The 25,067-nt window shown below is 34.4% G+C and overlaps 1 protein-coding gene across 1 annotated transcript in view; it reads left to right on the top strand.

The window, feature by feature from the left end:
* Positions 1 to 25,067, top strand: part of COP1 (COP1 E3 ubiquitin ligase) — a gene marked incomplete at its 5' end in the record, with an annotated part of 104,172 nt that overhangs the window by 53,437 nt on the left and 25,668 nt on the right. The window contains 6 exons of the mRNA XM_081113215.1: positions 1,919 to 2,033; positions 6,104 to 6,239; positions 13,626 to 13,769; positions 16,390 to 16,498; positions 16,869 to 16,950; positions 18,276 to 18,392. Of these exons, the coding sequence (XP_080969341.1) occupies positions 1,919 to 2,033; positions 6,104 to 6,239; positions 13,626 to 13,769; positions 16,390 to 16,498; positions 16,869 to 16,950; positions 18,276 to 18,392 (703 nt within the window). The remainder of the gene's footprint in view (positions 1 to 1,918; positions 2,034 to 6,103; positions 6,240 to 13,625; positions 13,770 to 16,389; positions 16,499 to 16,868; positions 16,951 to 18,275; positions 18,393 to 25,067) is intronic.

The following is a 25,067-nucleotide window of genomic DNA, read 5'->3' as shown; positions in this document are numbered from 1 at the left end:
TGAAAGTTCCAAATGGGGTAAAATAAAATAGCCAAGAACAACAAAGCTGGAGTTGCCACACTTCCTGATTTGAAACTTTGATATTACAAAGCTACAAGTAATCAGAAGAGTGTGATATTAGCATAAAAGCAGATACATAGATCAAACATTGATGTGTGTGCCAAATGACCCTCACTTCCTCTCCTAGGTATAAAATCTAGAGAAACTCTCGCACCTATGCATCAAGAGACATACAAAGATGCCCTTAAAAGCAAAAACAAAAACCATAGAAATATATCAAATGTATATAAAATGAACTACTGATTCAAGCACTGCTTTAAAATATGATTGTTACCTACCATCTAATTTGAGCAAGGGTTCATGTTAGTGTTTTATTCATAATAATGCCTTAATATTTCTTAATACATTTGCAGTTGTGGCATAGTTATCGGTGAACTTGTGTCATCTCTCAAGGTCTGATGTATCTTATGTCTGTATTTGTTTCTTTGCCTCAAGCATAATCGATAATAACCACTGTGGAAGAATTGTCTTATTCTTTCAGTTAACATGGTTTAGGTAATATTATATACAGTTGATCCTTGAACAATGCGGGGGACCACACATTTTATGTTATTATATACTAGAGGCCTGGTGCACAAATTCATGCACCAGTGGGGTCCTTTGGGCTGGCCTGTGGGATTGGGCCGAAACTGGCTCTCCGACAATCCCCAAGAGTTCCTGGATTGTGAGAGGGTGCAGTCCAGGTCGAGGGACTCCACTGCTGCACAATCAGGGCCAGGGAAGGATGCGGGAGGTTGGTCAGCCAGGGAGGGATTGTGGGAGGGCTCCAGGGCATGTCCGGCTCATCTCACTCAGTCCTGATTGGCCAGACCCCAGCAGCAAGCTAACCTACCAGTCGGAGCGTCTGCCCCCTGGTGGTCAGTGCATGTCATAGCGAGCGGTTGAGCAGCCTTAGCATATCATTAGCATATTACGTTTTAATTGGTTGAACGGACGATGGGACACTTAACATATAGGCTTTTATTATATAAGATATTATATACTATATTCTTACAATAAAGTAAGGAAGAAAAAAGAAAATATTCTACAAAAATCATAAGAAAGAGAAAATACATTTATAATATTTATTGGCGGGGAAATTTGCATTTAAGTGAATCTGTGCAGTTCAAGCCTGTGTTGTTCAAGGGTCAGCTGTAGTTTTTATAGGAATTATATGCCAATATATTTCAGGTTTGTTGTCTTTGTCTATATATATGTGTTTTATTAATTCTGATTTTCTAAAATATATGTCAAACTATTTAGTGCATGCATATTACTGCCCCTTACTCATATTCAATTTTGACTTAAATACATATTCTGTACAGTCAAGCACTGTTCCTGTTATTCAAAGGGTTAAAGGCTACAACATAGGGATGATACAAAAGTAGTTTTCTTTTGATGATTGTCTTCTAACAATTTCTACATATTAAAATTCGTAAAATTCTAAATTTTAGAATGGCAGTTATAATGGATTTTATCTTTATTTACTTTGGAGAAGTGAAAGAATATGTCTTCTATAATAATAAAAGCGTAATATGCTAATTAGACCGTCTGTCCTTCCGGATGACCTTCCAGACGAAGCTGGGGCTGCAAGGGAAGCTTGGGTCCCAGATGCCAGAGGGAAGCCAATGCCGGCAGCCAGGAGAAGGAAGACCCACTCTTGCATGAATTTCGTGCATTGGGCCTCTAGTATTTTTTATAAAATTGGCCTTAAGAACCTATATTTTCACTTTAAGTAAAAAATTAGAAAATGTGTAAGAACTATGGGTTTTTACCATTTGTAATTATTTTAATGTGATGAACTTTTGAAGTTAGTTATTCTGTGCAGAAAGTATGTTTTTTTCTGAGTTATAAGTGTCTTTTCTTGTTATCACCTTAGACAAAGAAACAGCCTTGGTATAACAGCACTTTAGCTTCAAGACGAAAACGACTCACTGCTCATTTTGAAGACTTAGAGCAATGTTACTTTTCTACAAGGATGTCTCGTATCTCAGGTACACATTCAGGACTTCATTAATTTTTAAACTTTTAATTATATTTTTTATTTTTATACATCCCAGTGACCAGACATTCCAAATTAAATACATAATCATCCCAATAAAATATCTCAAGTTTAAATTTCAGATCCATCTTTACCTTCCTGTGCTGGATTTAAGGAAAGTCCTATTTATAAAGCAAAAGTGTGTATTTTTGACATAGGCTATCAGAGCGTTGTAAAGGTTCTTAGAGAGCTTGGAGACCATTGCTTTCCCATAGCTAGTTTTGTTCTCTTTCTGTGTTTGGAATTTTTAATCTTTATATAGTGAACTATATAAAGTTAAAAAAACACAGCCATGTATATGTAGATAGCAAAAACAAGTTCCATTCAGTTGCCTTTATTATTCAACATTTATTAAATTCTAAGCACTGTCTCCTGTGCTAAGAATGAAAAGCTGTAAGAACTGGGTTTTATTGTCAAGGAGTAGTTTAAACGTAGTGGGAGAATGCAACAGATAAATTGTATGGGATAATGTATGTTATATAAATATGCAAAGGGTATTATGAGAAGAGAGAAGAATATCTCTCCCAGCTTTGGTATTGGGAAAATGTAAGAGGGAATAATTGCTGTAGGGATTTCTGAAGAGTTGTATTTAGTCCAGGCTAATATTAATTAATTAAAAAAGGTAAGCAAAAACATGTTCAAAGTAGAGGAAATAACTTATGCAAAGACATGGATGTGATAGTATAAGATATTTTATTGCTTATTGTTAGCTCTCTGATCTTTAGCTTTTCTTGGCATCTTTGCTCACCAATTAAGTTGGGCCATTAATACCAGTCCTACGGGTTTTTGTTTTGTTTTTCAGTTTTTAAGTGAGGTATATAATTTACAATGATTGGTGATAAGTTGGATGCTCAGTTAATTCATGTCATTTGTAGTACACCTGCTCAAGTTGAGAGCCACTAAGGATACAAATGTCCGCTATTTTATTAGTTGTTAAAAATTTGGCCTTGGTTTTCTCTTGAATGGGCATGTTTGTGTTATAATTTGCACATTACTTCAAGCATATGTTCCTTTGGACAAATATACCTCAGGATTGATGGTAGAGGAAAAAAATACTAGATTTATATAGGACTTTTCCTATGAAAAGTAGGAGGAAGCAAGCTCCTTTGTGTTTGAAATTAACAATTGTGTTTGAAATTAACAATCAATTAATATACAGATGGAAAACTTTTATTTTCTTGCCTCAAAATCGAGTCCTTTATTGAGCCTCTGTAATCCTATATAATCCTGTATTACAAAAGGCTAATATGTAAATCAACCGAATGGCAAAACGACTGGTTACTGTGATGCACACCTGACCACTAGAGGGCAGACGCTCAACATAGGAACTGCCCCTTGGTGGTCAGTGTGCTCCCACAGGAAAAAATGAGCCGGGCTCACAGCTGGCAAGCGCACAACAGTGGCAGGAACCTCTCCCACCTCTGCGGCACTGCTAAGGATGTCCGACTGATGGCTTAGGCCCAGCTGTCATCATCACCATGGCATTGCCCTAAGCTGTCAGTCGGACATCTCCTTAGGGCTCCCAGATTGTGAGAGGGTGCAGGCTGGGCTGAGGGACCTACCTGAGTGCACGAATTTCGTGCAGCGGGCCTCTAGTAGTCTATAAATTGCAATAGGTAGCTGTTAATTTGAAAGTGTTTTGAGACTTACATTCTGATTGACAGAAGGAAGGTTCATGTTAGCCCTTTCAGATGGCAAGTGGCAGACATTAAAAAAAAGATCAGAAAGATTGGCCTAGGCCAGTGGTTGGCAAACTGCGGCTTGACAAACCACAGCTAGCGAGCCACATGTGGCTCTTTGGCCCCTTGAGTGTGGCTCTTCCACAAAATACCGGCTCTTCCACAAAATACCAACTTCTAGGCCTGGGCCACGAAGTTTCAGTCGCACTTTACGTGCGCGCCCGCAGGTGGTATTTTGTGGAAGAGCGACACTCAAGGGACCAAAGAGCCACATGAGGCTCGCTAGCCGCAGTTTGCCAACCACGGGGCTAGGCTATTGCTATTAATAATTTTTTTTTAATATATTTTATTGATTTTTTACAGAGAGGAAGGGAGAGAGATAGAGAGTTAGAAACATCGATGAGAGAGAAACATCGATCAGCTTCCTCCTGCACATCCCCCACTGGGGAAGTGCCCGCAACCCAGGTACATGCCCCCGACCGAAATCGAACCCGGGACCTTTCAGTCTGCAGGCTGACGCTCTATCCACTGAGCCAAACTGGTTTTGGCTGCTATTAATAATTTTTAACTAATTAGCAGCATAGGCATGCTATGGGATGGTAAAGATAATCACAAACCAATTTAATTTATTTTGGGGATTTAAGTAGAATGATAAGTGAAGACCAAGAGGAAGATTAGATTTTTATTTTTGTGAACACGGTATATTATACCTATTACACATTGTCCTTAGTTTTTAGGAATCTCAAGCTTATCTTGTCAGATGTGCACATTGACTACACTAATCATATTGCTGAATATGAAGTTCCTTTTAGGGTACTTAAAAGTTTGGTTGTTCTTTTGTATATTTTCAAAGGAATCCGTCCTACATCCCCTTCCCCCACTTTTTATTTTCACCTATGAAAATGAAAGATCAAGATTAAGAAATTAATGCCTTGGTTCTCAATTGTAATTGAAAGAGGAGGTAAATTATAAAGCATTAGAAGAGGTAAAAGAGCCGAAACCGGTTTTGCTCAGTGGATAGAGCGTCAGCCTGTGGACTGAGAGGTCCCGGGTTCGATTCCGGTCAAGGGCATGTACCTGGGTTGCGGGCACATCAAGAGGCAGCTGATTGATGTTTCTCTCTCATCGATGTTTCTAACTCTCTCTATCTCTCTCCCTTCCTCTCTTTGAAAAATCAATAAAATATATTTTAAAAAAAAAAAAAAAAAGAAGAGGTAAAAGAGACACTGAATAGATACAGATACACTTTTATAAAATAACCTGTAATTAAGACAGGAGAGGTGATATGCTAGCAGGTATGTATGGATGTTCATAAGCCAATCAAGGAAATAAAATTCTACCTTTTTATAACCACATAAGTAAAATTTAATTCCTATACTTTCATATACAGAAATGACTATTTTTAGTATTTTCTTTATTACTTCTGTTGAAAATACGTGTTAATGTAATTAATGATGGCATGATGCAACCCTAGAAAAGGATTATGGTCTTCAACAGAACACACATTCTACTTTTTAAAAAATATTTTTATTAATTTCGGAGAGGAAGGAAGAGGGAGAGAGGGATAGAAACATAAAAGATAAGAGAGAATCATTGATTGGCTGCCTCCTGCACACCCCACACTGGTGATCAAGCCTGCACCCCAGTCATGTGCCCTGACCCAGAATTGAACTGTGACCTCCTGGTTCATAAATCAATGATCAACCACTGAGCCATGTCTGCTGGGCAGAATACACATTCTTAAATACTTGTGAATTTTATGTACTTAGGGATTGATGTAAAATGAGAAAGAATAGATTAGCATTAAAATAAATTTTAAATGAACAAAGTAACTGCCTTCCCAGTATTTATTACATCATTCACAATAATAGGATTCTATATGAAAAGAACTAATTAACTGTTACATCTAAACCGCTTTATGATAATTGATTTTTTTTGAGAACCAATTAACTGTACCTTCAAACCACTTTGTAGTACAGTTGATTTTTTTTTTACAATAACCTATGTTTTACTTATAATTGTTAAATTTCCTGAGAATAATGTGTAGCAGGAGCCTTATCTCAGTAACATTATGATATTTCATGCTAGTTTGTTCCTTTTGCTGTTTTTAGAATAGTAACACTACAAATTGGACCCTTTTAATGTAGATTGTTAATGAATTGGCTAAGTTTTAAATCTTTAAAGGGTTATTAAAATTGAAAGATCGGCTAAGTTTTCAATCTCTTTAGCCCTCAGTCTCTTCATCTCAAGAATGGGAAGAATTGTTGTATTTAAAATATTATTCTTAATTTGTGACTATTGCTCTTGGATGTTGCAGTTATTTTATTTTATTTTATTTATATAGATGACAGTCGAACAGCAAGCCAGTTGGATGAATTTCAGGAATGTTTGTCCAAGTTTACTCGATATAATTCAGTACGACCTTTGGCTACTCTGTCATATGCTAGTGATCTCTATAATGGTTCCAGCATAGTCTCTAGGTAAGTACTGGGCAGCACTCCACTATTTCCTTTTGCAAGAGTATCTAGAATTTAATTGAATTTGAGAAGCGGTTATAGTGTTATGGTTAAGACTCTTATGTTCTGAAGTCAGTTGCCTGCCAATTTTTAGTTCTTTGGTCTTAGGCCAGTTTTCAGTCTCTTTAGCCATTAGTTTCTTCATCTCAAGAATGGGATGATTAATAGTATTCACCGCATAGGGTTGCAGTTGTGTTCTTATAATGTCCTTGACTGGTTTGGTGAGAAGGTATGCTGTCCTCATAAGTGCTTCCTCTTCTTCAGTTTTCTGGACATGTTTGTAAAGAATTGGTATTATTTCTTCCTTATATTTGAGAATTCTCCAGTGAAGCAATCTTGGCCTTGAGTTTTCTCTGGGGGAAAACTTTTAAGTACAAATTTAATTTTTAATATATGTAGGGCTAACCAAATATCCATTTCTTCTTGATTGAGCATATTTTTAGTTTGTCTTTTAAGGAATTTGTCCATTTCACTTAGGTTGTTGAATTTGTGAACAAGTGTTTATAATATTCCTTTATTATCCTTTTAATATCTTTAAATTCTGTAATGATGCTCACTTTCTCATTCCTGGTATTGGAAATTTGTCTCACCCACCCCGCCCCTCACTTAGTAGTCTGGTTTAGAAGTTTATTAATTTTATTTATCTTCTTCAGGAGCCAGCTCTTGGTTTATTGATACTCTCTATTTTTCTGCTCTCTGTTCATCGATTTCTACTCTTTATTGCCTTTTTTGCTTTCTTTAGGTTTAATTTGCCCTTATCTTTTTGTTTCTTTATTGTAGATAATTTGTGCCGGGGTTCTTGTCCCAGCATCAAGAAGGGTTCAGGAATTTGGAGAAGGCTGTGCGTAGATTTTAAATAAGAGTCCAGAGACGAAGTATAATTTTGAAAGGCATTTGGGGGTCAGAGGAGCTTAGCTAAAGGAGCTAACATCCAAGATCTAAATTCTCAGGTCTCCTCATCCCAGGACCCCATGCTTTTTATTAACACAGTATGTCCTGAGGCAAGGCAGAGATATACACTTCAAAGGGTCAGGGTTTCAGTACAGAGTCCATTGTCAGAATGGGGGAATTAGCCTACGGCTGTTCAGGTGTTTGGCTAGTAGGAGGCAATAACATGTAGATTAAGATGCCCTTTAACTGTCTGTCAGCCAAGAATCAATTTAATGTATCCTATTCAGGTTTGGGAAAATGCCTTCAGTCATTCCCAGATGCAGTCCTGCTGTCTTGCTGGAATTTGTCTCCAGCAATTTGTGTTACAAATTTTCCTACTAGCACTGCATTGGCTGCATGCCACAGATTTTGATGTGATATCTCTTTTCTCCAAAATATTTTTATTATGGTAAATACACATACCACAAAATTTGCCATCTTAACAAGTTACTATTCAGTGATATTAAATATATTCCTAACTAATACTGTGCTACTGTCACCACCATCCATCTCCTTAATACTTGACATATAAAACTGAAAGTTGGGGCCCATTGAAAAAATAACTCCTCGTTTTCCCCATTCACCAGTCCTGACAACCACCATTCTACTTTCTGTCTCTCTGATTTTGACTAAAGTATCCCATATAAGTATAATTAGGCAATATTTTTAATAACATTTCTGAAAGAAAAATTTCCAGTATTCAAGCTTTATTATGCAGGACAGATGAAGACTAGTTAGTAGCAACAAAGGAAAATAGTATCTAAGTAGTAATTGAAGGGACTTGGAAACTTTCATAGAACAAATGATTTTTTTGCTTTTCCTACTTTCTCACATTCAAATGCATTATTGGTAATAAGTGTGTTTTAAAGGGTTTTAATTCCTCTCAAAATAGGACCTTTAATGAATTTCTTTTGGGCCTGGCTGGGTGGCTCAGTTGGTTGGAGCATTGTCCTGTACACCAAAAGATCGCGGGTTCAATTTCCGGTCAGGGCACGTACCTAGGTTGCAGGTTTGATCTCCACTCAGGACGCATACAGGAGGCAACCAATTGATATTTATCTCACATTGTTGTTTCTCTCTCTCTCTCTCTTTAAAACTTAATAAACACATATCTTCAGGTGAGGATTTTTTAAAAAATTTTTTTGGGGAAGTGTGGTAAGACATATTAAAGATGACATTGAATTTGGTATATTTCATTATGTTGTAGAAGAAATTATCCTTACTGTAAAATTGTAAGAAATATATCTACCCTTGGTCACTTATTGCAGTGAGAATCTCACTGAGAGAAAAAGCTGAACCAGAAACTTTGCTTTTACATTTTTCTTCCCTTATGGGTAATTTTGAGTTAATACCACACTCATAAATCCACAAGGTGGCAGCATTTGTTCATTTTGACAGTATCTCAGCTAATTAAATAGTAGCCAGGTATGGAAATTAGTGCTTACAGTGAAGGTCATAGAGAGCTCATACACATAGCAGTATTGTCACTTTTGCACTTTTCCTTAAATTAGGTATTGAGTAGCCACCAGAGAGGAATGGTTTTAAAGCATAGTTTAAACTTTGACTACATAATAGCAATGGCTCTAGGTTCTTGATTCTGGTTTGATTTTTACATACCTAGATTGTTATGTTTAAAATTACTATACGTTGCACTTATAGTTTAGAGATTTAATATTTTTGCTTTATGTTTTCTCAAATTTTGTAAATTAATGTCATCAGATATTAGTAAATTCATAAGAAGAATATGGTTACATATTATGGCATTCTTTGCTGCTAGATCAGTCACTACACTGGTGATGTGGTATTTGATTACTTTTTTTAGACACCATTGTAAATATTTTACATGACTTTGTAAGTGCTTCATTGACTCATTTAATTTTTTATAAACCCAGTGGAGTAAGGCATTGCTGTTAATTCCACTCTACAGGTAAGGAATTGAGGTGAAGAGAAATTTTCTAACTTGTCTAAGGTCAGTGCAATGCTAATAAATGACAGAACTAAGATTTGAACTAGTTTTAGGATAAAGATTGATTTGGGAGAAAGTTGGATAACATTAATTTCCTTTGCCCCTTTGCCTGTGTTTATATTCTTTAAAGATCTGCCCCCTTCTTTTCACTAAAATGGCCAATTTCTCGACCTTTCTTTGTTTCCTCGAAGTTATAGTTACCACAGTCTCTTGAGGCATATTGTCATGGTAATGAATTAGACCTTTAACAACTGTGTTCACTTTATGTAATTTTTGATAAATTGGATTCTAGTGTTCAGGGTTATGAATCTGCCTTGTTTGTCCATACCTGTTTTATAATTGCAAAAAATATGACAAGCTGTGGCAACAAAATTACCTTCTTGTTATATTGACGTCTTTGCATTGCTTTGTGCCACACTGTACTGGAAGTGTGCATTAATCAGCTATCCTGTGTGATCTGTGGCCTTGTTGCTTAATCACTTGACTGATAGCCCTTTTGACAAAGAATATAACCAGTTTCCTACATCTGAATTACATTTTTTTAAAAATATATTTTATTGATTTTCACAGAGAGGAAGAGAGAGGGATAGAGAGTTAGAAACATCGATGAGAGAGAAACATTGACCAGCTGCCTCCTGCACACCCCCCACTGGAGATGTGCCCACAACTAAGGTACATGCCCTTGACCGGAATTGAACCTGGGACCCTTCAGTCCCCAGGCCGACACTCTATCCACTGAGCCAAGCCGGTTAGGGCTGAATTACATTTTATAACTGTTTTAAATACATCACTTTTTTTTAAACAGTTGACACATTTGAAGTGTGAAAGAAAATTACAATTTATTTCCATGTTTAAAGTAAGTCTCCATTAATACTATTTTTCAAGGAAAATGTGTATTTTAAAATTTAAAACATTTTATGAAATTGAATTTGTCATTGCAATAAACTTTCATAAACCACTTGTTTTAAGAATTACTGATGATAGTGGATAGCAGAAATGAATTTTATATAACAAGCAAGATTTCTTACAATTCTCTTGAATTTAATTGCACAAGCAGGTACGTTTCAGTTAATTTGTTTACCTTTTACTTTGTTTTTGTTTTAGCCAAACCGATCATTGTTTATTTTTTTAAAATTTATAATTAAAGCAGTTGAAATATTATATTGTGAAATAAGAGATCATCTATTTTGGATAAGCTCTGAAAAGCTCTCTAAAAACTTCATTGTTCACTTGAATTATTTCATAATCTATTTTACACCCTAATTATGTTTATGTTTGGGAACAGATATGCTTAAATCTGTCTAAGATTGGGAACAAATGACTCAGTGTTTAAAAGAACTGTACTTAAATATCTAGTTTCAGTTATGTGGAAGTACTTGCATATTTTAAAAAGGCAGATGTTTGTCTTTCTCTTTTAATCAAAATTTACTAGAAATAATAGTATTCTTTATATATTTTGGTCAGTAATCCTATTAAAAATTTATTGATTTAAACTATAAAGAACCTCGATAGTCCAGAATATAAAAAGGATATTCTGTACAGTAGTACAGGTCCTTTATATCCCATTATATTAAGAACAAAACATAACTAGAATGTAAGAAATAATAGCAGTGGAGTCAAACCAAAAAGTTATTTTTTTAGTAAAGAATGAGCAAATGTAGATAATTAATCTTTGTAGGAAAAGATAGCTGTCTTGTGTAATGGGGTAGCGACAGAAGAAATAATAGACTTACATCATCAAATCAATTCTTTTGACAGGTAGCATTTTTATTTATATGTCAGTTTTCTCCCAGCAGTGTCTTTGGACAGTTGTTTTGATAAGTCATTGTTTAAACTTTTTTTTTTAAAACTATAGTTTGAAAAGGGTACATTAACTTTTACTGGTACAACTTTAGAATGCTATTGATTTATTAGCCATGTATGTTTGTAGGTGGAGGAAAAGTATTTAGAGATAATATAATGGATTATCCCGTGGAGTCTGAGCTATACCAAAGCTTCCTAAGTTAAGAATAGGATTTCAACTTCAATAACTCTGTCTTTTGCCAGACACAGTAACATTTTTTCTTTAGTGGCATGAGGTTGTGGGTATAGAATGAGTCAGGATAGTTGAATAGTTGTCATCGATATAGTTATGTTGCATTAGAATCCATAGGATAGTAGCTGAGATAGCAGTCCAGTTGAAGTTGTTCACAAATAAACCTATTGCATTGCTACATAGTCCTGTTTTATTGGAGGGAACATTTGCTGAATTGTGATGTAGTCAATAGCATTTAATGAAATTCCTTTAAAATTTTTATAAAATTAAGAATTTAAAACTATAATGAAAAGTGAGACTCTGAACAAGTTTTTATGGGAAATATTTTTAATGTGTACTTATCTTCCTTATTCATCTCATCATTAGCTCAGCAAAGCTTCTTACTAAATTATTAACTATCCATTAACTGTTTTGTGAAAGAATATCACAGGTAATCCATAAAATGACGAATCCTTCCTCATTCCCACTATTCACACACCTGTTGATATATTTGGTAAATTCAAGTGATATTCCTCTGGTTTTAAATAAGACTGTTACTCCCAGATTGCATGTTTTTAACCATTCAGAGCCCATTTACCTCCTCCCAGAGAGGCTTCCTTGACATCAGGGAAGCCTGCTCTTCCACTTAGCCTTTTGCCTCCCTGTGTGTGTCAAAGCCTGTGAAGACCAATACAAGTCTCAAGTCCTCCATCTCAGCGGTCGCCAACCGGTGGTCCGTGGACCACTGGTAGTCCGTGAGGTCCGAAAGGTTGGCGATCACTGGTTTAAGGAAACCTTTGGAGCAGCCATCGCCAACCGGTGGTCCACAGACCACTGGTGATCCATGAGGTCTCAAAGGTTGGCCACCGCTGCTCATCTGATTATCCAACCAGGAGGAAGTTTGCCTCGAGGTGTTCCTTAAAAGGGAAGGACAAAGAGTGTCCTTGACCAGTCCTGCAATGACTGAAAACTCAATACTGTACCGTATTTGCAGAAGAATTTAAGTTTACGAAGTACTGTCACATTATCTTTGTTGGGCCACCCATCCACTCTAGGAGGAAGGTAAAGTCATTCAATAATGAAGTAATATCACCACCCACATTTTGCAGGATGAGAATACAAATAAAAAAGCAATTAAGAGCCCTGTCTGGTGTCACACAACTAATAAATGGTACAGATCTCCAGAGAGCCTTGAACTTGAGCTTTATCTTGCAGGCAGGCAGTCAGTTCATCAGCTCAGATGGTAGGGGAAGAAGCTGGCCCAATGCCAGCTCTTTTCCCAGGGCCTACTGCCTCTGATATTTGGATTATGCCTTAGTTCTGGTGGGAAAACCATTGTTTTAGATGTCCTCTCGGCCATCTGTTATGCAGTCATTTTTGTTGGGGTTCACCATCCACCATCAATCTGCTCCCATCAGCTTCATCTCATCATCTTGTGGCATCCTTGTCTGGTTTTGGTATTGAGTAATGCTGGCCTCATAAAATGAGTTTGGAAGAATTTGGAAGCGTTCCCTTCTATTCTAATTTTTGAGAAGGATTGGTATTCTTCTTTGGATGTTTGGTAGAATCTACCAGTGAAGCCATCTGATCCTGGACTTTGTTGGGAGGATTTTTGTTTATTTGTTTTGTGGGGTTTTTATTTTTTAAAAGATATTTTTATTGATTTCAGAGAGGAAGGGAATGGAGGAGAAAGACAGAAACATCAAAGATGAGAGAGAATCATTGGTCGGCTGCCTCCTGCATACCCTGCACTTGGGGATTGAGCCTGAAACCCAGGCATGTGCTCTAACTGGGAATTGAACCGTGACGGCCTGGTTCACAGGTTGCTGCTCAACCACTGGCCAAGATGGCTGGCCTGTAATGATAATTTAATGATTCAACTTTTATGTGTGTTTTATCCTTTTATCTGCTTCAGTAATTCCTCTTGTATTCTAATTTATTTATTAAACTGACATTAAATAGTGTGAAATTCTATCTTGCCCACACAATGATAGGAAGAAGAGTAGCTAGAACTTATGAAAAGATTAGTTGATAATTCTCTTTTTACTTATTTTTAATATTGCAAACCTTTTAAACTTTCCTCACTACTTTTACAGCATAACTTGTTAGCCTTTACCGTTGGGTAGGTTGTATTATGGTTATTAAAACAAATGAAAAATATTCTAAGTTTTTACTAACAAAAGAACCATCTATAAACAGAATTATGCAGCTATGCACATTTCACCACTACTTATAATTTGATGTCTTGATCATGATTTAATCTGGACATAGGGCCTGGTACAATCTGAGGGCCTTTCAAGTAGATCTCTTATCATTGTAGACAGAATCACTTCAGAAATAGAATAAACCAAATTCTGAATAGTTGTCATTATAAATGTCACAAGTATAGATAAATAGTCTTACTGACCACATATATATGTGGGTTTTTTTTTCCCTTCAGTATTGAATTTGACCGGGATTGTGACTATTTTGCAATTGCTGGAGTTACAAAGAAGATTAAAGTCTATGAATATGGCACAGTCATTCAGGATGCGGTGGATATTCATTACCCTGAAAATGAAATGACCTGCAATTCCAAAATCAGGTATCTACATTATTTTCTTGGCATAATGCAGTGTATATGTAATGATTGGTATCTATAATTAGAATGAGTTTGTTATTTTGCTTTTCTCTGAAACTCCTTACTTATTCATGGTGAACACTATAATTGCCTACAGAGGATACATCAGAATATCTTTCTTAATAGGTATTGGTTGCTTTCCCTCTATAGTTAATGCTTTTCAGTTTGTCAAATGAAAGCTATTTTTCTTTCACTTAATCAATTAAAGGTCTTTGTTGAGATGGCCTTTCATTAGGTGTTGAATAAAGGATTACTGTAGACTATGAATATGTCTGAAAGTCAGGAATTTTTCCCCTAGCATGCACATCTCTAAATATTATAATATTTTATAGTTTTAAGAATTCTTTTTTTTAAAATGAATATATATTTTATTGATTTTTTACAGAGAGGAAGGGAGAGGGATAGAGAATTAGAAACATTGATAAGAGAGAAACATCGATCAGCCGCCTCCTGCACCCTCCCCACTGGGGATGTGCTTGCAATCAAGGTACATGCCCTTGACCGGAACCGAACCTGGGACCCCTGAGTCCACAGGCTGACACTCTATCCACTGAGCCAAACCGGTCAGGGCAAGAATTCTTTTCATAAGAACATTCTGCTTCTTTTCATTGAGGGCATAATATTTAAGTTTCCTGTATTAGGGTTTAGAGTTCATAATGAGTATGGTAAAATACTGCATTTTTAACAGTATTCAAACCTGGGATACTGTTCAAAATTGAGGAACTAGGCACAATTTCTGATTTGCAACCCAAAAATTTTAGAGGAGTCCTGGAATCTGCATTTTAAAAATAAGCTTCCTAAGCTGGTCACATGGGCACTGGGCTTAAAAGGTGATGATATACGGAAATCATCTAATAATAAATTATTTAGAACTTTGAACCTTTCCCAGTCATCTTTGTACCTTTTTTATTTAAATTAATGATATATATAGTATGTATATGTATATATAGTATGTAATGATATATATAGTATGTATATGTATATATATATATAGTATGTAATGTTAATTATATAGCAAGTATTACAGTCTATATAATTATAGCTTTATTTTTTTGTTTCCTAATTCATTCATAAAAATGGTAGACTCGTAATTTGTGAGCCTACTCATTTATCAGTGGTACTTATTGAGAATCCATTATAGTTTTTGTCCTAAGTCCAACATGAGTAAGAAATAATTTTAGTGAATTCTTCTTACATGGCAGACATTGTCTTAAGTGCTTTGTCTTAGCAGACCAATGAGATAGTTACCTTTATTGCCTTATTTTATATACAAGGAGGCCGAAGCACAGAAAAGTTAATGAACTTACTTCAGATTACACAGCTAGTATTTGTAGGTACCAGCATTCAAACAGGCAGTTTGGTTCTAGAGTCTGTGCTCTTAACCATTTCATGTTCTTCATTTATAACATGGAGAACAAAGAGTAATACCTATTTTATTAGATTGCACTTTAAGTAAATACACATAATGCACTCAGTACAATATTTGGCCCATCTCAAGAATTCATATTAAATGTGACTGTATTGAAAATGTGGATTAGAGAGTTTACCCTTTCTTAACACGTAAAAACATGGCAATACTTTCGGTACCTTGGAGTAAATGGAGGATGCTTTTCAAGATAGGATGCCATGGACTTGGGACTGAAAGAATCAGTTTGTAAGCATGCCTGCAACCAATTTGGAGTACGGCAATAGTGAAAGTGAAGTAAATTACCCAAAGCCACAGCTAGTCAGGGCTGATCTGGAATTTGAGCTCAGGTCTATCTGAATCAAATTTAGCTCTTAACTGTTCCATGTAATTTCACGCAGAAATTCAAGTAAGTATATTTAAACATATAAATTAATTCTTCCAGTCTCTGAGATTTAGCATGAATGCAGCTAGTAGAGAGCAAAAGATTTTATTATGTTCATATGCTTGGAACTCATTTAGGCTAATTGCTCTCAAAGTGGCTTCTTCCTTAATATACTATTTGCTTTACTCTATGCATGATTCACATCTGTGTCTCACCAAAAATATACATTTTTAGATGTTGCATTTTTAATTTTGGAGTGGTTGAGAATAGCTGAAAACATAAATGTTAAAAGTTTAATTCTCATTGTTAAATGCTTTTGATTGGACTTTCAGCCACAAGATTCTGTTGAGATATAAACTGAAACTTAATTTAAACTAGTTTATTTGCTTTTATGATTGGCACAACTGGGTTCAGGGACCTAAACTATCTGATTAGATCTCTGCTATTCTGCTCTGCCATGCTTTGTGCCCCCTTGGCCTCTATTTTCTTCTCCCATAGGCATACTTTTTTCATGTATTCAAGATGGCCAGTGGCAGCTTTAGGTTCATATTCATCTTTCAGCTAGTAATAAGAGTGCAAAGTGGTATGGGTCATTACTTGGTAGTTGCAATAGAAAAATATGGGAATTACTTGATATCTTTCCTTCCCAGATGTGTTATGAGCAGGAAAATGATGGTGAACTTATGTAGAACATTTCAAAAGGTTCTAATGTTTCTGGACAAATAAAAATCCTTTCTCTCTATTGTTAATTACTTTTACATAAAGTACAGCTTTAATATATTGCTTTTTTTCAGCTGTATCAGTTGGAGTAGTTACCATAAGAACCTGTTAGCAAGCAGTGATTATGAAGGCACTGTCATCCTGTGGGATGGATTTACAGGACAGAGGTCAAAGGTCTATCAGGTAATTAAGGATACTAATTTGTTTTGAGAATTAAATTTTTACTTTCTTAATAATTATAAAGCTTCATATACTTCATAATTAAAATTTTAAAGGCACTATTTAGTATTTTTTATATCTATGTAATACTAAATCATGCTTTTAAAAGCATTTTCTTAGACTTTCGCATTTTTGAGTGTATCTCATTTTAGTAAATGTATATTATATATTAAAAGTTTGGGAACTACTTTACATCTCTTTTGTTTTTATAGCCTGTTCTCTCTCCCTCCCACAATAGCAGTAAATTAGTATCAAGTTTTTTTGTTGTTTTTGCTTTATTTATTTTAAGATCTATATTCTATCTGAGACTACTTTGTCTTCCTCCTACATCCAGGAGCATGAGAAGAGGTGTTGGAGTGTTGACTTTAATTTGATGGATCCTAAACTCTTGGCTTCAGGTTCTGATGATGCAAAAGGTACTATTTGAATCACCTCTCTTTCCCTCCCACCCCCTTTATTCCTTTTACTAACAGAAATACAGATATTTATTGAAATTTATAGCAATCTTTTGTGGTTACTGATTGTTCCAAAAATAACTGAACTCCAAAAATCTATATATCTTTTGGAATGAAAGAAAAATGGATATACTACATCTTCATTATTATATTTTCTGGGTACATGCCACATGGTAAAATTTTTGTAACCAATTCCTTTATATATCCACCACTGAATGAACTTTTTTTTCTGAAGCATTTAGACATTTTTAGCATTCTGAATTATATTAAATTTCCAGTGTATGCTAAAATATTTGAGTACAGTTAATCCTGTTTTAAGGCAAAAATTCTACATCTCTTTCTGCCAATTTAATCAACCTCTTCTATTTTTTCTTGTATATTTATCTTTATTATTCTTTTCTGTTGTCCATACTGTCCTGTTTGGCCTGGTTTTTCTCACCATTAGATTTATAAGATCATATTAACAGTTATATTATCTTAGAGTTAGAAGCCTTAATTTCTTTGTGTGTTTTTTCCTACATGTAACTTATAGAAGTGGTAGTTGTTGGGACCATTTTTACTTTTTTTTATTTCTGTTTATAAATTACTGTATTAGTATTCCTAAAAAGATTCTAAAATTTTACTATGCCTTCATTCTTAGTACTGGTTTTCAACCCCAAATGCACATCGGAATCACCCAGAGAGCTTTTTAAAAAACACTAATACCTACCTCATCTTGGTATTGTCCTGGGTGGGACACTGAGACCAATCAGAAGATGGATGGGAAGGTTTTGTTTTTGTTATTGTTATTGTTTGTTTTAATTCTATTATGCAACCAGGATTGTGACCTATATCCTGAAAATATATTTTGTATATGTATTCTGGTGTCTACTAAGACATTTTTGTTTAAAAATAACATGATGGTTGTTGTAGTACTTCACAGGACAACAGCTCACCTTTCTGCTTGTGCTTTCAGATCTGACCTGCTCTGATCAGTCAGCTTTCTTTCTTCTCCCCATCATTACAAATCTCAGTATAAATCACTAGAATGAACTTAGTTATGGGATCATGTTATCACTCATTTTACACTGAATATCTGTTTGTTTTCTAACTTTGAAACTAAGCTCTTTTGGTTTCAGTATACTGTTCTATTATTACGATGTTTAAAATTGTTGGTCCCAGTAAATCAGAATGCTTTAGATTAACTAAAAAACCCAAAAAAACAAAACAGCTGTTTCTAGGTTACAGAAGCATTTGCTAATGATTATTTATTTTTTTTGTTTGTTTTTATTTTCCTTTATTCTTAGTGAAGCTGTGGTCTACCAACCTAGACAATTCAGTGGCAAGCATTGAGGCAAAGGCTAATGTGTGCTGTGTTAAATTTAGCCCCTCTTCTAGATACCATTTAGCTTTCGGCTGTGCAGGTAAGAAATACAAGCAGATTGGTCGTTTGATGTTGGTTGAGAATCATGTCTAAGATAAAAGTTTTAAAAATGAGTAACTTTCTTTGTAGGTTTAAATTGTGTTTTCATTGTTAAACTCTAAATTAGAAGTATGCAGTATGCCATCATTACTCATCTGTTGCTGTACCTTCATTTCAGTATTTTGACACTAATATACAATACATAGAGAGTGTCACTAATATTCAATACATAGAGAGGGGTTTGTTGATAATTTTTGTCGTTGTTCCTCTAAGTCTTTCTATGCATGAACTAATGCTTACTTATTCAGAAACTTAGGTCAATAATGATGTTTAAACTATTCAGTTATGTTGTATAGACACAGGAATTTTTTTTTCCTATAGGAAACCAATTAATTCAGCAATTACTTATTGAGTGTCTACTATGTACAAATTACCCATTTAGGGACAGTGCATAAAACAAAGTCTTGTATCTTGGAGTGCTTGCTAATATAGTAAGTACTCATAAAAATGTTTGCTATTTTAATAATAGCAAAGAATTTTTTGCTAAAGTATTTTTTTTAATCTAGGGTGATGGAATGTCTGTTTGCCTGGGTCAGTGCAAGTTTATACTTGTACCAATATAATTATTACTAGTAAGTTCTTCTTTCATTGTCAGAAGTGTTATGGGGTAGGCAGGTTACTTATAGGGGTCACTATTAATTACTTTGTCTTCTATATCTGTTTTCTTCCCTTGAATATTTATTAAAAGAGTAAACATCTGTAGTTTAATTTCTGCATTGTGAAATTTCCTTGGTTCTTTTTTTAATGATAATATCAGTGTGTGTGTTTTTTTATATTAGCTAACACCATATCACAATGAGCACAATTATCACTTTTAAAAGAGAAAAGCACAGTTTAAATCTTAATTTGTCTTTACACGTTTTCCTTATTTCAACTTATTTCACTTGGATACTGACATAATTTCATAGTTAAACTCAGGAAGGATATGGACTAACATGTATGTGTGGGTAAAATTCCCTATTTTTATTATATAGACTTTTTTTCTTTATTAAGCGTTACTCTTTTCCATTTGAATTTCTCCCTTATTTAAATTTCTGTTTTGTTACTGCTTGATATGTAGCCTTAAACAAGTTGATTTACTTTTCTCCTCAAGCTCCTTATTTTTAAAATAGAGATAGCCCTTTGGGGCTCTTATGAGGATTATGAAAGAAAAATGCTATGGGTAAAGTTCTAATAGTATAGAATTCAATTATTGTTTAGTTATTAACATTTTATTAAGTTAAAATAGTTTATTGAATTTTAAAGTTCTATTTTATAAACATACTAACCATTGGCCATCATTTAAGAATAGACATAATTGTCAGTCTTTAACACAAATGCCAGATATGAGTATCTTCAAAAGTTCTCCTTTCTAGAAAAGGAAAGCCTACTTTTAAAATGTTTCAGCTATCTGGCAGGCAGTTTTGTCCCCACTGCTTTAAATTTTCATATATTTCATAGTTAATTTTTGCACTTACTTTTCCATGTAAGCTTTTTATTCTCATCTTAATTACATTATATTTATTTGTTAATTTTGGGAACATTGACATTATTAAGGTAGTGTGTCTTCCCACATATTTATATGAGATATTTTTCTAAAGTAAAATTTTATACTTTACTTCATTTGGGCCCTAGGCCTTTCTGGTTATTTTTTCCCTAAGTATGCTATAATTTTGTTATTTTAAATAAAATATTTTTTATTCTTATTTTAGGTACTGTTTGCTAAGAGTAGATAAAAACTGTTGGTATTTGGATATTTGTATCATATCAAGGCACTTTGTATATTTATCTTACTAAATCTGGGAGTTTTTTAGTAGAATCTTTTTGGTTATCTATTTATAGTTGATAGTGGCCAGAAATGATGTTTGTGTTTCTTCTTTTCCAATGATTTATTACACTCTATTCTTATAAGGCAGTATCTTATCATACTAGTGATAGTTACTTTCCACTTCTATTTAATTGAGTGCACATTAGTATTTTGCTACTTTGGATATCTAATTTTGGAAAACAGTTTTACTAAATTCAAAGTAATTATTTTACTATTTCTTAGGAGCAACTTTAGTACTCTATCAAGTACCTTTTCAGCATCAATTGGTTTAATTTGTTGACATAATGAATTATGCTTATACATTTTCTGTTATTCAATTTTGTTTGTCTCTAGATTAAGCCCTGCTTGAGCTTAATGTGGAATTCTTTTTTCTTTTTCTTTTTTAATATAATTTACTGATTTTTTTACAGAGAGGAAGGGAGAGGGATAGAGAGTTAGAAACATCGACGAGAGAGAAACATCGATCAGCTGCCTCCTGCACGCTCCCTACTGGGGATGTGCCCACAACCAAGGTACATGCCCTTGACCGGAATCGAACCCGGGACCCTTCAGTCCACAGGCTGATGCTCTATCCACTGAGCCAAACTAATCAGGGCTGGAATTCTTTTGATAAATTTTTACATTTCATTGCTGATATTTTTACATCTATATCAATAATTGATCTGTTATTCTCTTAACCATTTTTAATATCAGTATTTTACTATTTTCAGTATACAAGTCTTAAATTTCTCTTGTTAAATTTATTTTTAAGTATTTTAGTACTTTTAGTCCTTTGTGAATAGAATTGTTTTCTTAATTTAAATTTTAGAGTTTTTGTTGCTAATGTATGCAATCAGTTTTTGTATATTGATTTTGCATACTGCAATCTTGTACTTTTATATTTTCTCATAGTTTTATGGTGCATTACTTCAGATTTTCTACATTTAAGATAGTGTCATCTGTGAATTAAAACACTTTTATTTTTTCATTTACTATGTTAATGCCTTTTTGCTTTATTGTGTGAGCTAAAAACTTATGTGAGATGTTGAATGTAGTAGCAGAAGGGACTTCCTTTTCTTAGGGAGAAAGCATTTACTTCTTCACAGTTAAGTGGGATATTAGCTGTAGGTTTTTTGTAGACACCCTTTATCAACTAAGTAAGTTTCCACATATTACTAGTTAGCTAAGAGTATTTATTATGAATGAGTGTTGGATTTTGTGAAATGTTTTTTCCTGCCTCTAGTAAGATGATCTTGTGGTTTATGTCCTTTACTGTAATAATATAGCATCTTTCTTTCTTTCCTTTTTTTTTTTTTTTTTTTTACCATAGACCACCCTTCCATTCAGGAGAAAAATCTCTCAGCCATAATCTAAGATCCTATTTATAAGTTACTGGATTTGGTTTGCTGTAGCCTTCTTTTCTTATGCTGTTTTCTGGCTTTGATAGCAAATTACGAATGGCCTCATAGAACGAGTTTCGAAGTGTTTCTTCCTTTATTTACTGAATGAGTTTGTGAAGGATAGGTATTATTTCACCTTTATAAACTTCATCAGTGAAACCACCTAGACTTGGACTTACCTTTGTGGGAAGATTTTACATTTTGAATTCAGTTTCTGTACTTCCTGTAAGTCTATTTAGGTTTTCTATTTCTTCTTGAAGTTGGTTTTGATAGTTATTGTCTTTCTAGGCATTTATACATTTAATTTTTTTAATTGTTGGCATTAAGTTGTTTATAACATTCTCTTGTAATTTTTTTAATTTCCATAGTGTCAGTTAATGTCCCTTCCTTTATTCCTGACTGATCATTTGTGTCTTCTCTCTTTTTTCTTGGTCAGTCCAGTTAAATATCTGTCAGTTTCTTTCTTTGTTTTTTTTAATATATTTTATTGATTTTTTACAGAGAGGAAGGGAGAGAGATAGTTAGAAATATTGATGGGAGAGAAACATCGATCAGCTGCCTCCTGCACACTTCCTACTGGGGATGTGCCCGCAACCAAGGTACATGCCCTTGACCGGAATCGAACCTGGGACCCTTGAGTCCGCAGGCCGACGCTCTATCCACTGAGCCAAACCGGTTAGGGCATCTGTCAGTTTCTTAGGTGTATTTGTATGTGTAGGTAGGGAAGGTGCTTCAGGCCAGAACACCACATATGTTCTTACCCAAATTTACTTGTTGGAAGGGTTGGAGATGTGTAGGCTGAACCTTTTGTAATGACTATTAGCTCACCATGAGTACCGCTGGGCTAAAAGAACTGTTATTTCTTTCTCAGCCATTAGAACTATTGAAATCAAAATGCCCTTGCTGTAATCAAGGGCTCAGAAATCTTTCACTATATCTGCCACAGAGATAGAGACTAGACACTGGAACGCTTCAACAGAGAACCTCCACATCTTTACAATGATGCTTGCAACAGAAATATCCAAAGCAAAATGACCACAAAACCTCTACTTTTCAAATCTTACATCCCATTGGTGGAACCTAAGTCACATCCAGGAGCATAACTGCAAGGGGATCTGAGCAATATAATTTTTAACTTTCTATCTTCCATAAGCTAAAAATAGCATAAGGTGGTGGGAAATGGATGCTGAGTTTCATTGACCCTAGCCAGCACAATGAGATTTGATATGAATTAAAGACTTATTTTTTGGCAATGAAATAGGTTAATATCAGAACAGGCATTAATGAAACAGAAGGTCTTACTTTACTCACTGCCTTTATTTGTACCTTCCACTTCCTGAAACCCCTTTAATCATAAGAAAAATCTTTACTACTAGAAAACAATGACTCTTGTTGAATCATCTTCATTTAGATTTGAAATATTTCTTAAAATGCAGACTACTATCTAAATGTTTCTTTTTAAACTGTAAAACATCATTCTCTCTAGCTGTACCATTTATTTTACCACTGAGAACAGTGCAAGAGTTATATTCACAAGGTTCCTTATTAAATACCATTTGTAATGAAGAATTTGACATTAGGAATGGGTTATACATCTAGTTGATCTTTTTGTTGTTGATTTTTTTTTTTTACATGAAAAGTTTCTCAAGATGGACTAGAAATTCACAAGCATTTCTGTTAAAATCAAATCCTAAGTCATAGTGCACTTGAAAATAATAGGTTAAAGAACCTTTTTGTGATTAATATTGAGAGAAAGACTTTATAAACCATGTAAAATCTATTCCTAAGCCCTGAGATTATTCAAAATGTGCTTTTCAAAAAGAGAAGATAATATTTTCTTTCTTCCTTTTTTTTTTTTTTTTTAAGAGAAGGGCTTTTTAAAAAAAAAATTATATTTTATTGACTTTTTACAGAAAGGAAGGGAGAGGGATAGTCAGAAACATCGATGAGAGAGAAACATCGATCAGCTGCCTCCTGCACACCCCCCACTGGGGATGTGCCTGCAACCAAGGTACATGCCCTTGACTGGAATCAAACCTGGGACCCTTCAGTCTAGGCAGATGCTCTTTCCACTGAGCCAAACCAGTTAGGGCGAGGATAATATTTTCAACATAAGGGTAAAGGTCTTTATTAAGTGTCTGTTATTTGTTTAACGAGGACATTTTTTAAAAATATTTTTATTGATTTCAGAGAGTAAGGGAGAGGAAGAGAGAGACAGAAACATCAGTGATGAGAGAGAATCATTGATTGGCTGCCTCCTGCACGCTCCCTACTGGAGATTGAGCCTGCAATCCAACCATCTGCCCTGATCTGGAATTGAACCTTGTGACTCCTGGTTCATAGGTTGACACTCAACCACTGAGCCACATCAACCTGGCAAGGACATATTCTTATTGTGTAGAAAAAGATAGAAAACCATTTTTCCTCCAGTGTATCTTCTCTAAAGCCAATTTGGGAGAGCATTGTAAGACTAAAATAAATAGAACTAGCAATCTGTGGCTTTAATATGATATTAGAGCTGCTTGCATGCTAACTTGAAGCATCTTGTAATTTTTAAAGTTGTAATTAGTATAACATATATGAAATATGGGTATTTTTAAGGTTATTTTCTTTGAAATAATAATAGTTCTCCCCGCCCCAAAATTAGTGATATAAGTCAAAGATAAAATTAGTTTTATTCTGTTTCAGAAGGGGCATTTCTGTTAACAACATATTCACTGGGAAGAAATAATGTCCCTAGAACAAATAAACAGGAATTCTGAAATATTCTATTTAACTGTGTTATCAATAAACATTTTTAGTTTTGGTTACTGTGAACTCTGTTATTCTCACTAATCAGTTCACATACATAAGCACCATTTGTTTTCCCATTTTCCATACTTTCTAATTGTGATTTGGCATTTGATGATTCTTAGTCTTCAAAAGAAAAAAGTTACCTTTTAAGGGTTTGGGAGGATTTATTAATTTATTTCCCTTACTTGAATACTTTTGGAAGCTTCTCATTGCCTAAAGAATAAATACAGATAATATTGCATTCTGTTCTACTGGTAGGCCTTTCATGATCAGCTTCAATATTTCTTATATGTGACTCATGTTGTGTGTTTTTTAACATATTCAGTAAAAATAATTTTTATAAAGGTTCTTCTTGATTCTCAGTAAAGCTATCTGGGCTATCGTACATTTGCGGCTTAAAAATATCTACATTTAATTGTTTATATTTAATTAAACAAATAGTATAAGATTATGACCTCATTCTCAACTGTCATTTGTTACAAAGTTTAAATTCCCCTTGATCAAACATTATTAAACTACCTCCTCAAAGGTACTACTGTTAATAGTTGTAAAGGTATCTTTCCATAAATACATAGCATTTCTTGAGGAGGAGGCCAATAAGTATTTTTCTTTATTTGGAAATATGTATGATTTTAAA

The sequence above is a fragment of the Myotis nattereri genome, assembly GCF_964212035.1.
Source record: "Myotis nattereri genome assembly, chromosome: 18".
Taxonomy (NCBI): Eukaryota; Metazoa; Chordata; class Mammalia; order Chiroptera; family Vespertilionidae; genus Myotis; species Myotis nattereri.
Note: the sequence above shows the minus strand (reverse complement) of the source record. Positions and strands in the feature narration are given on the sequence as shown.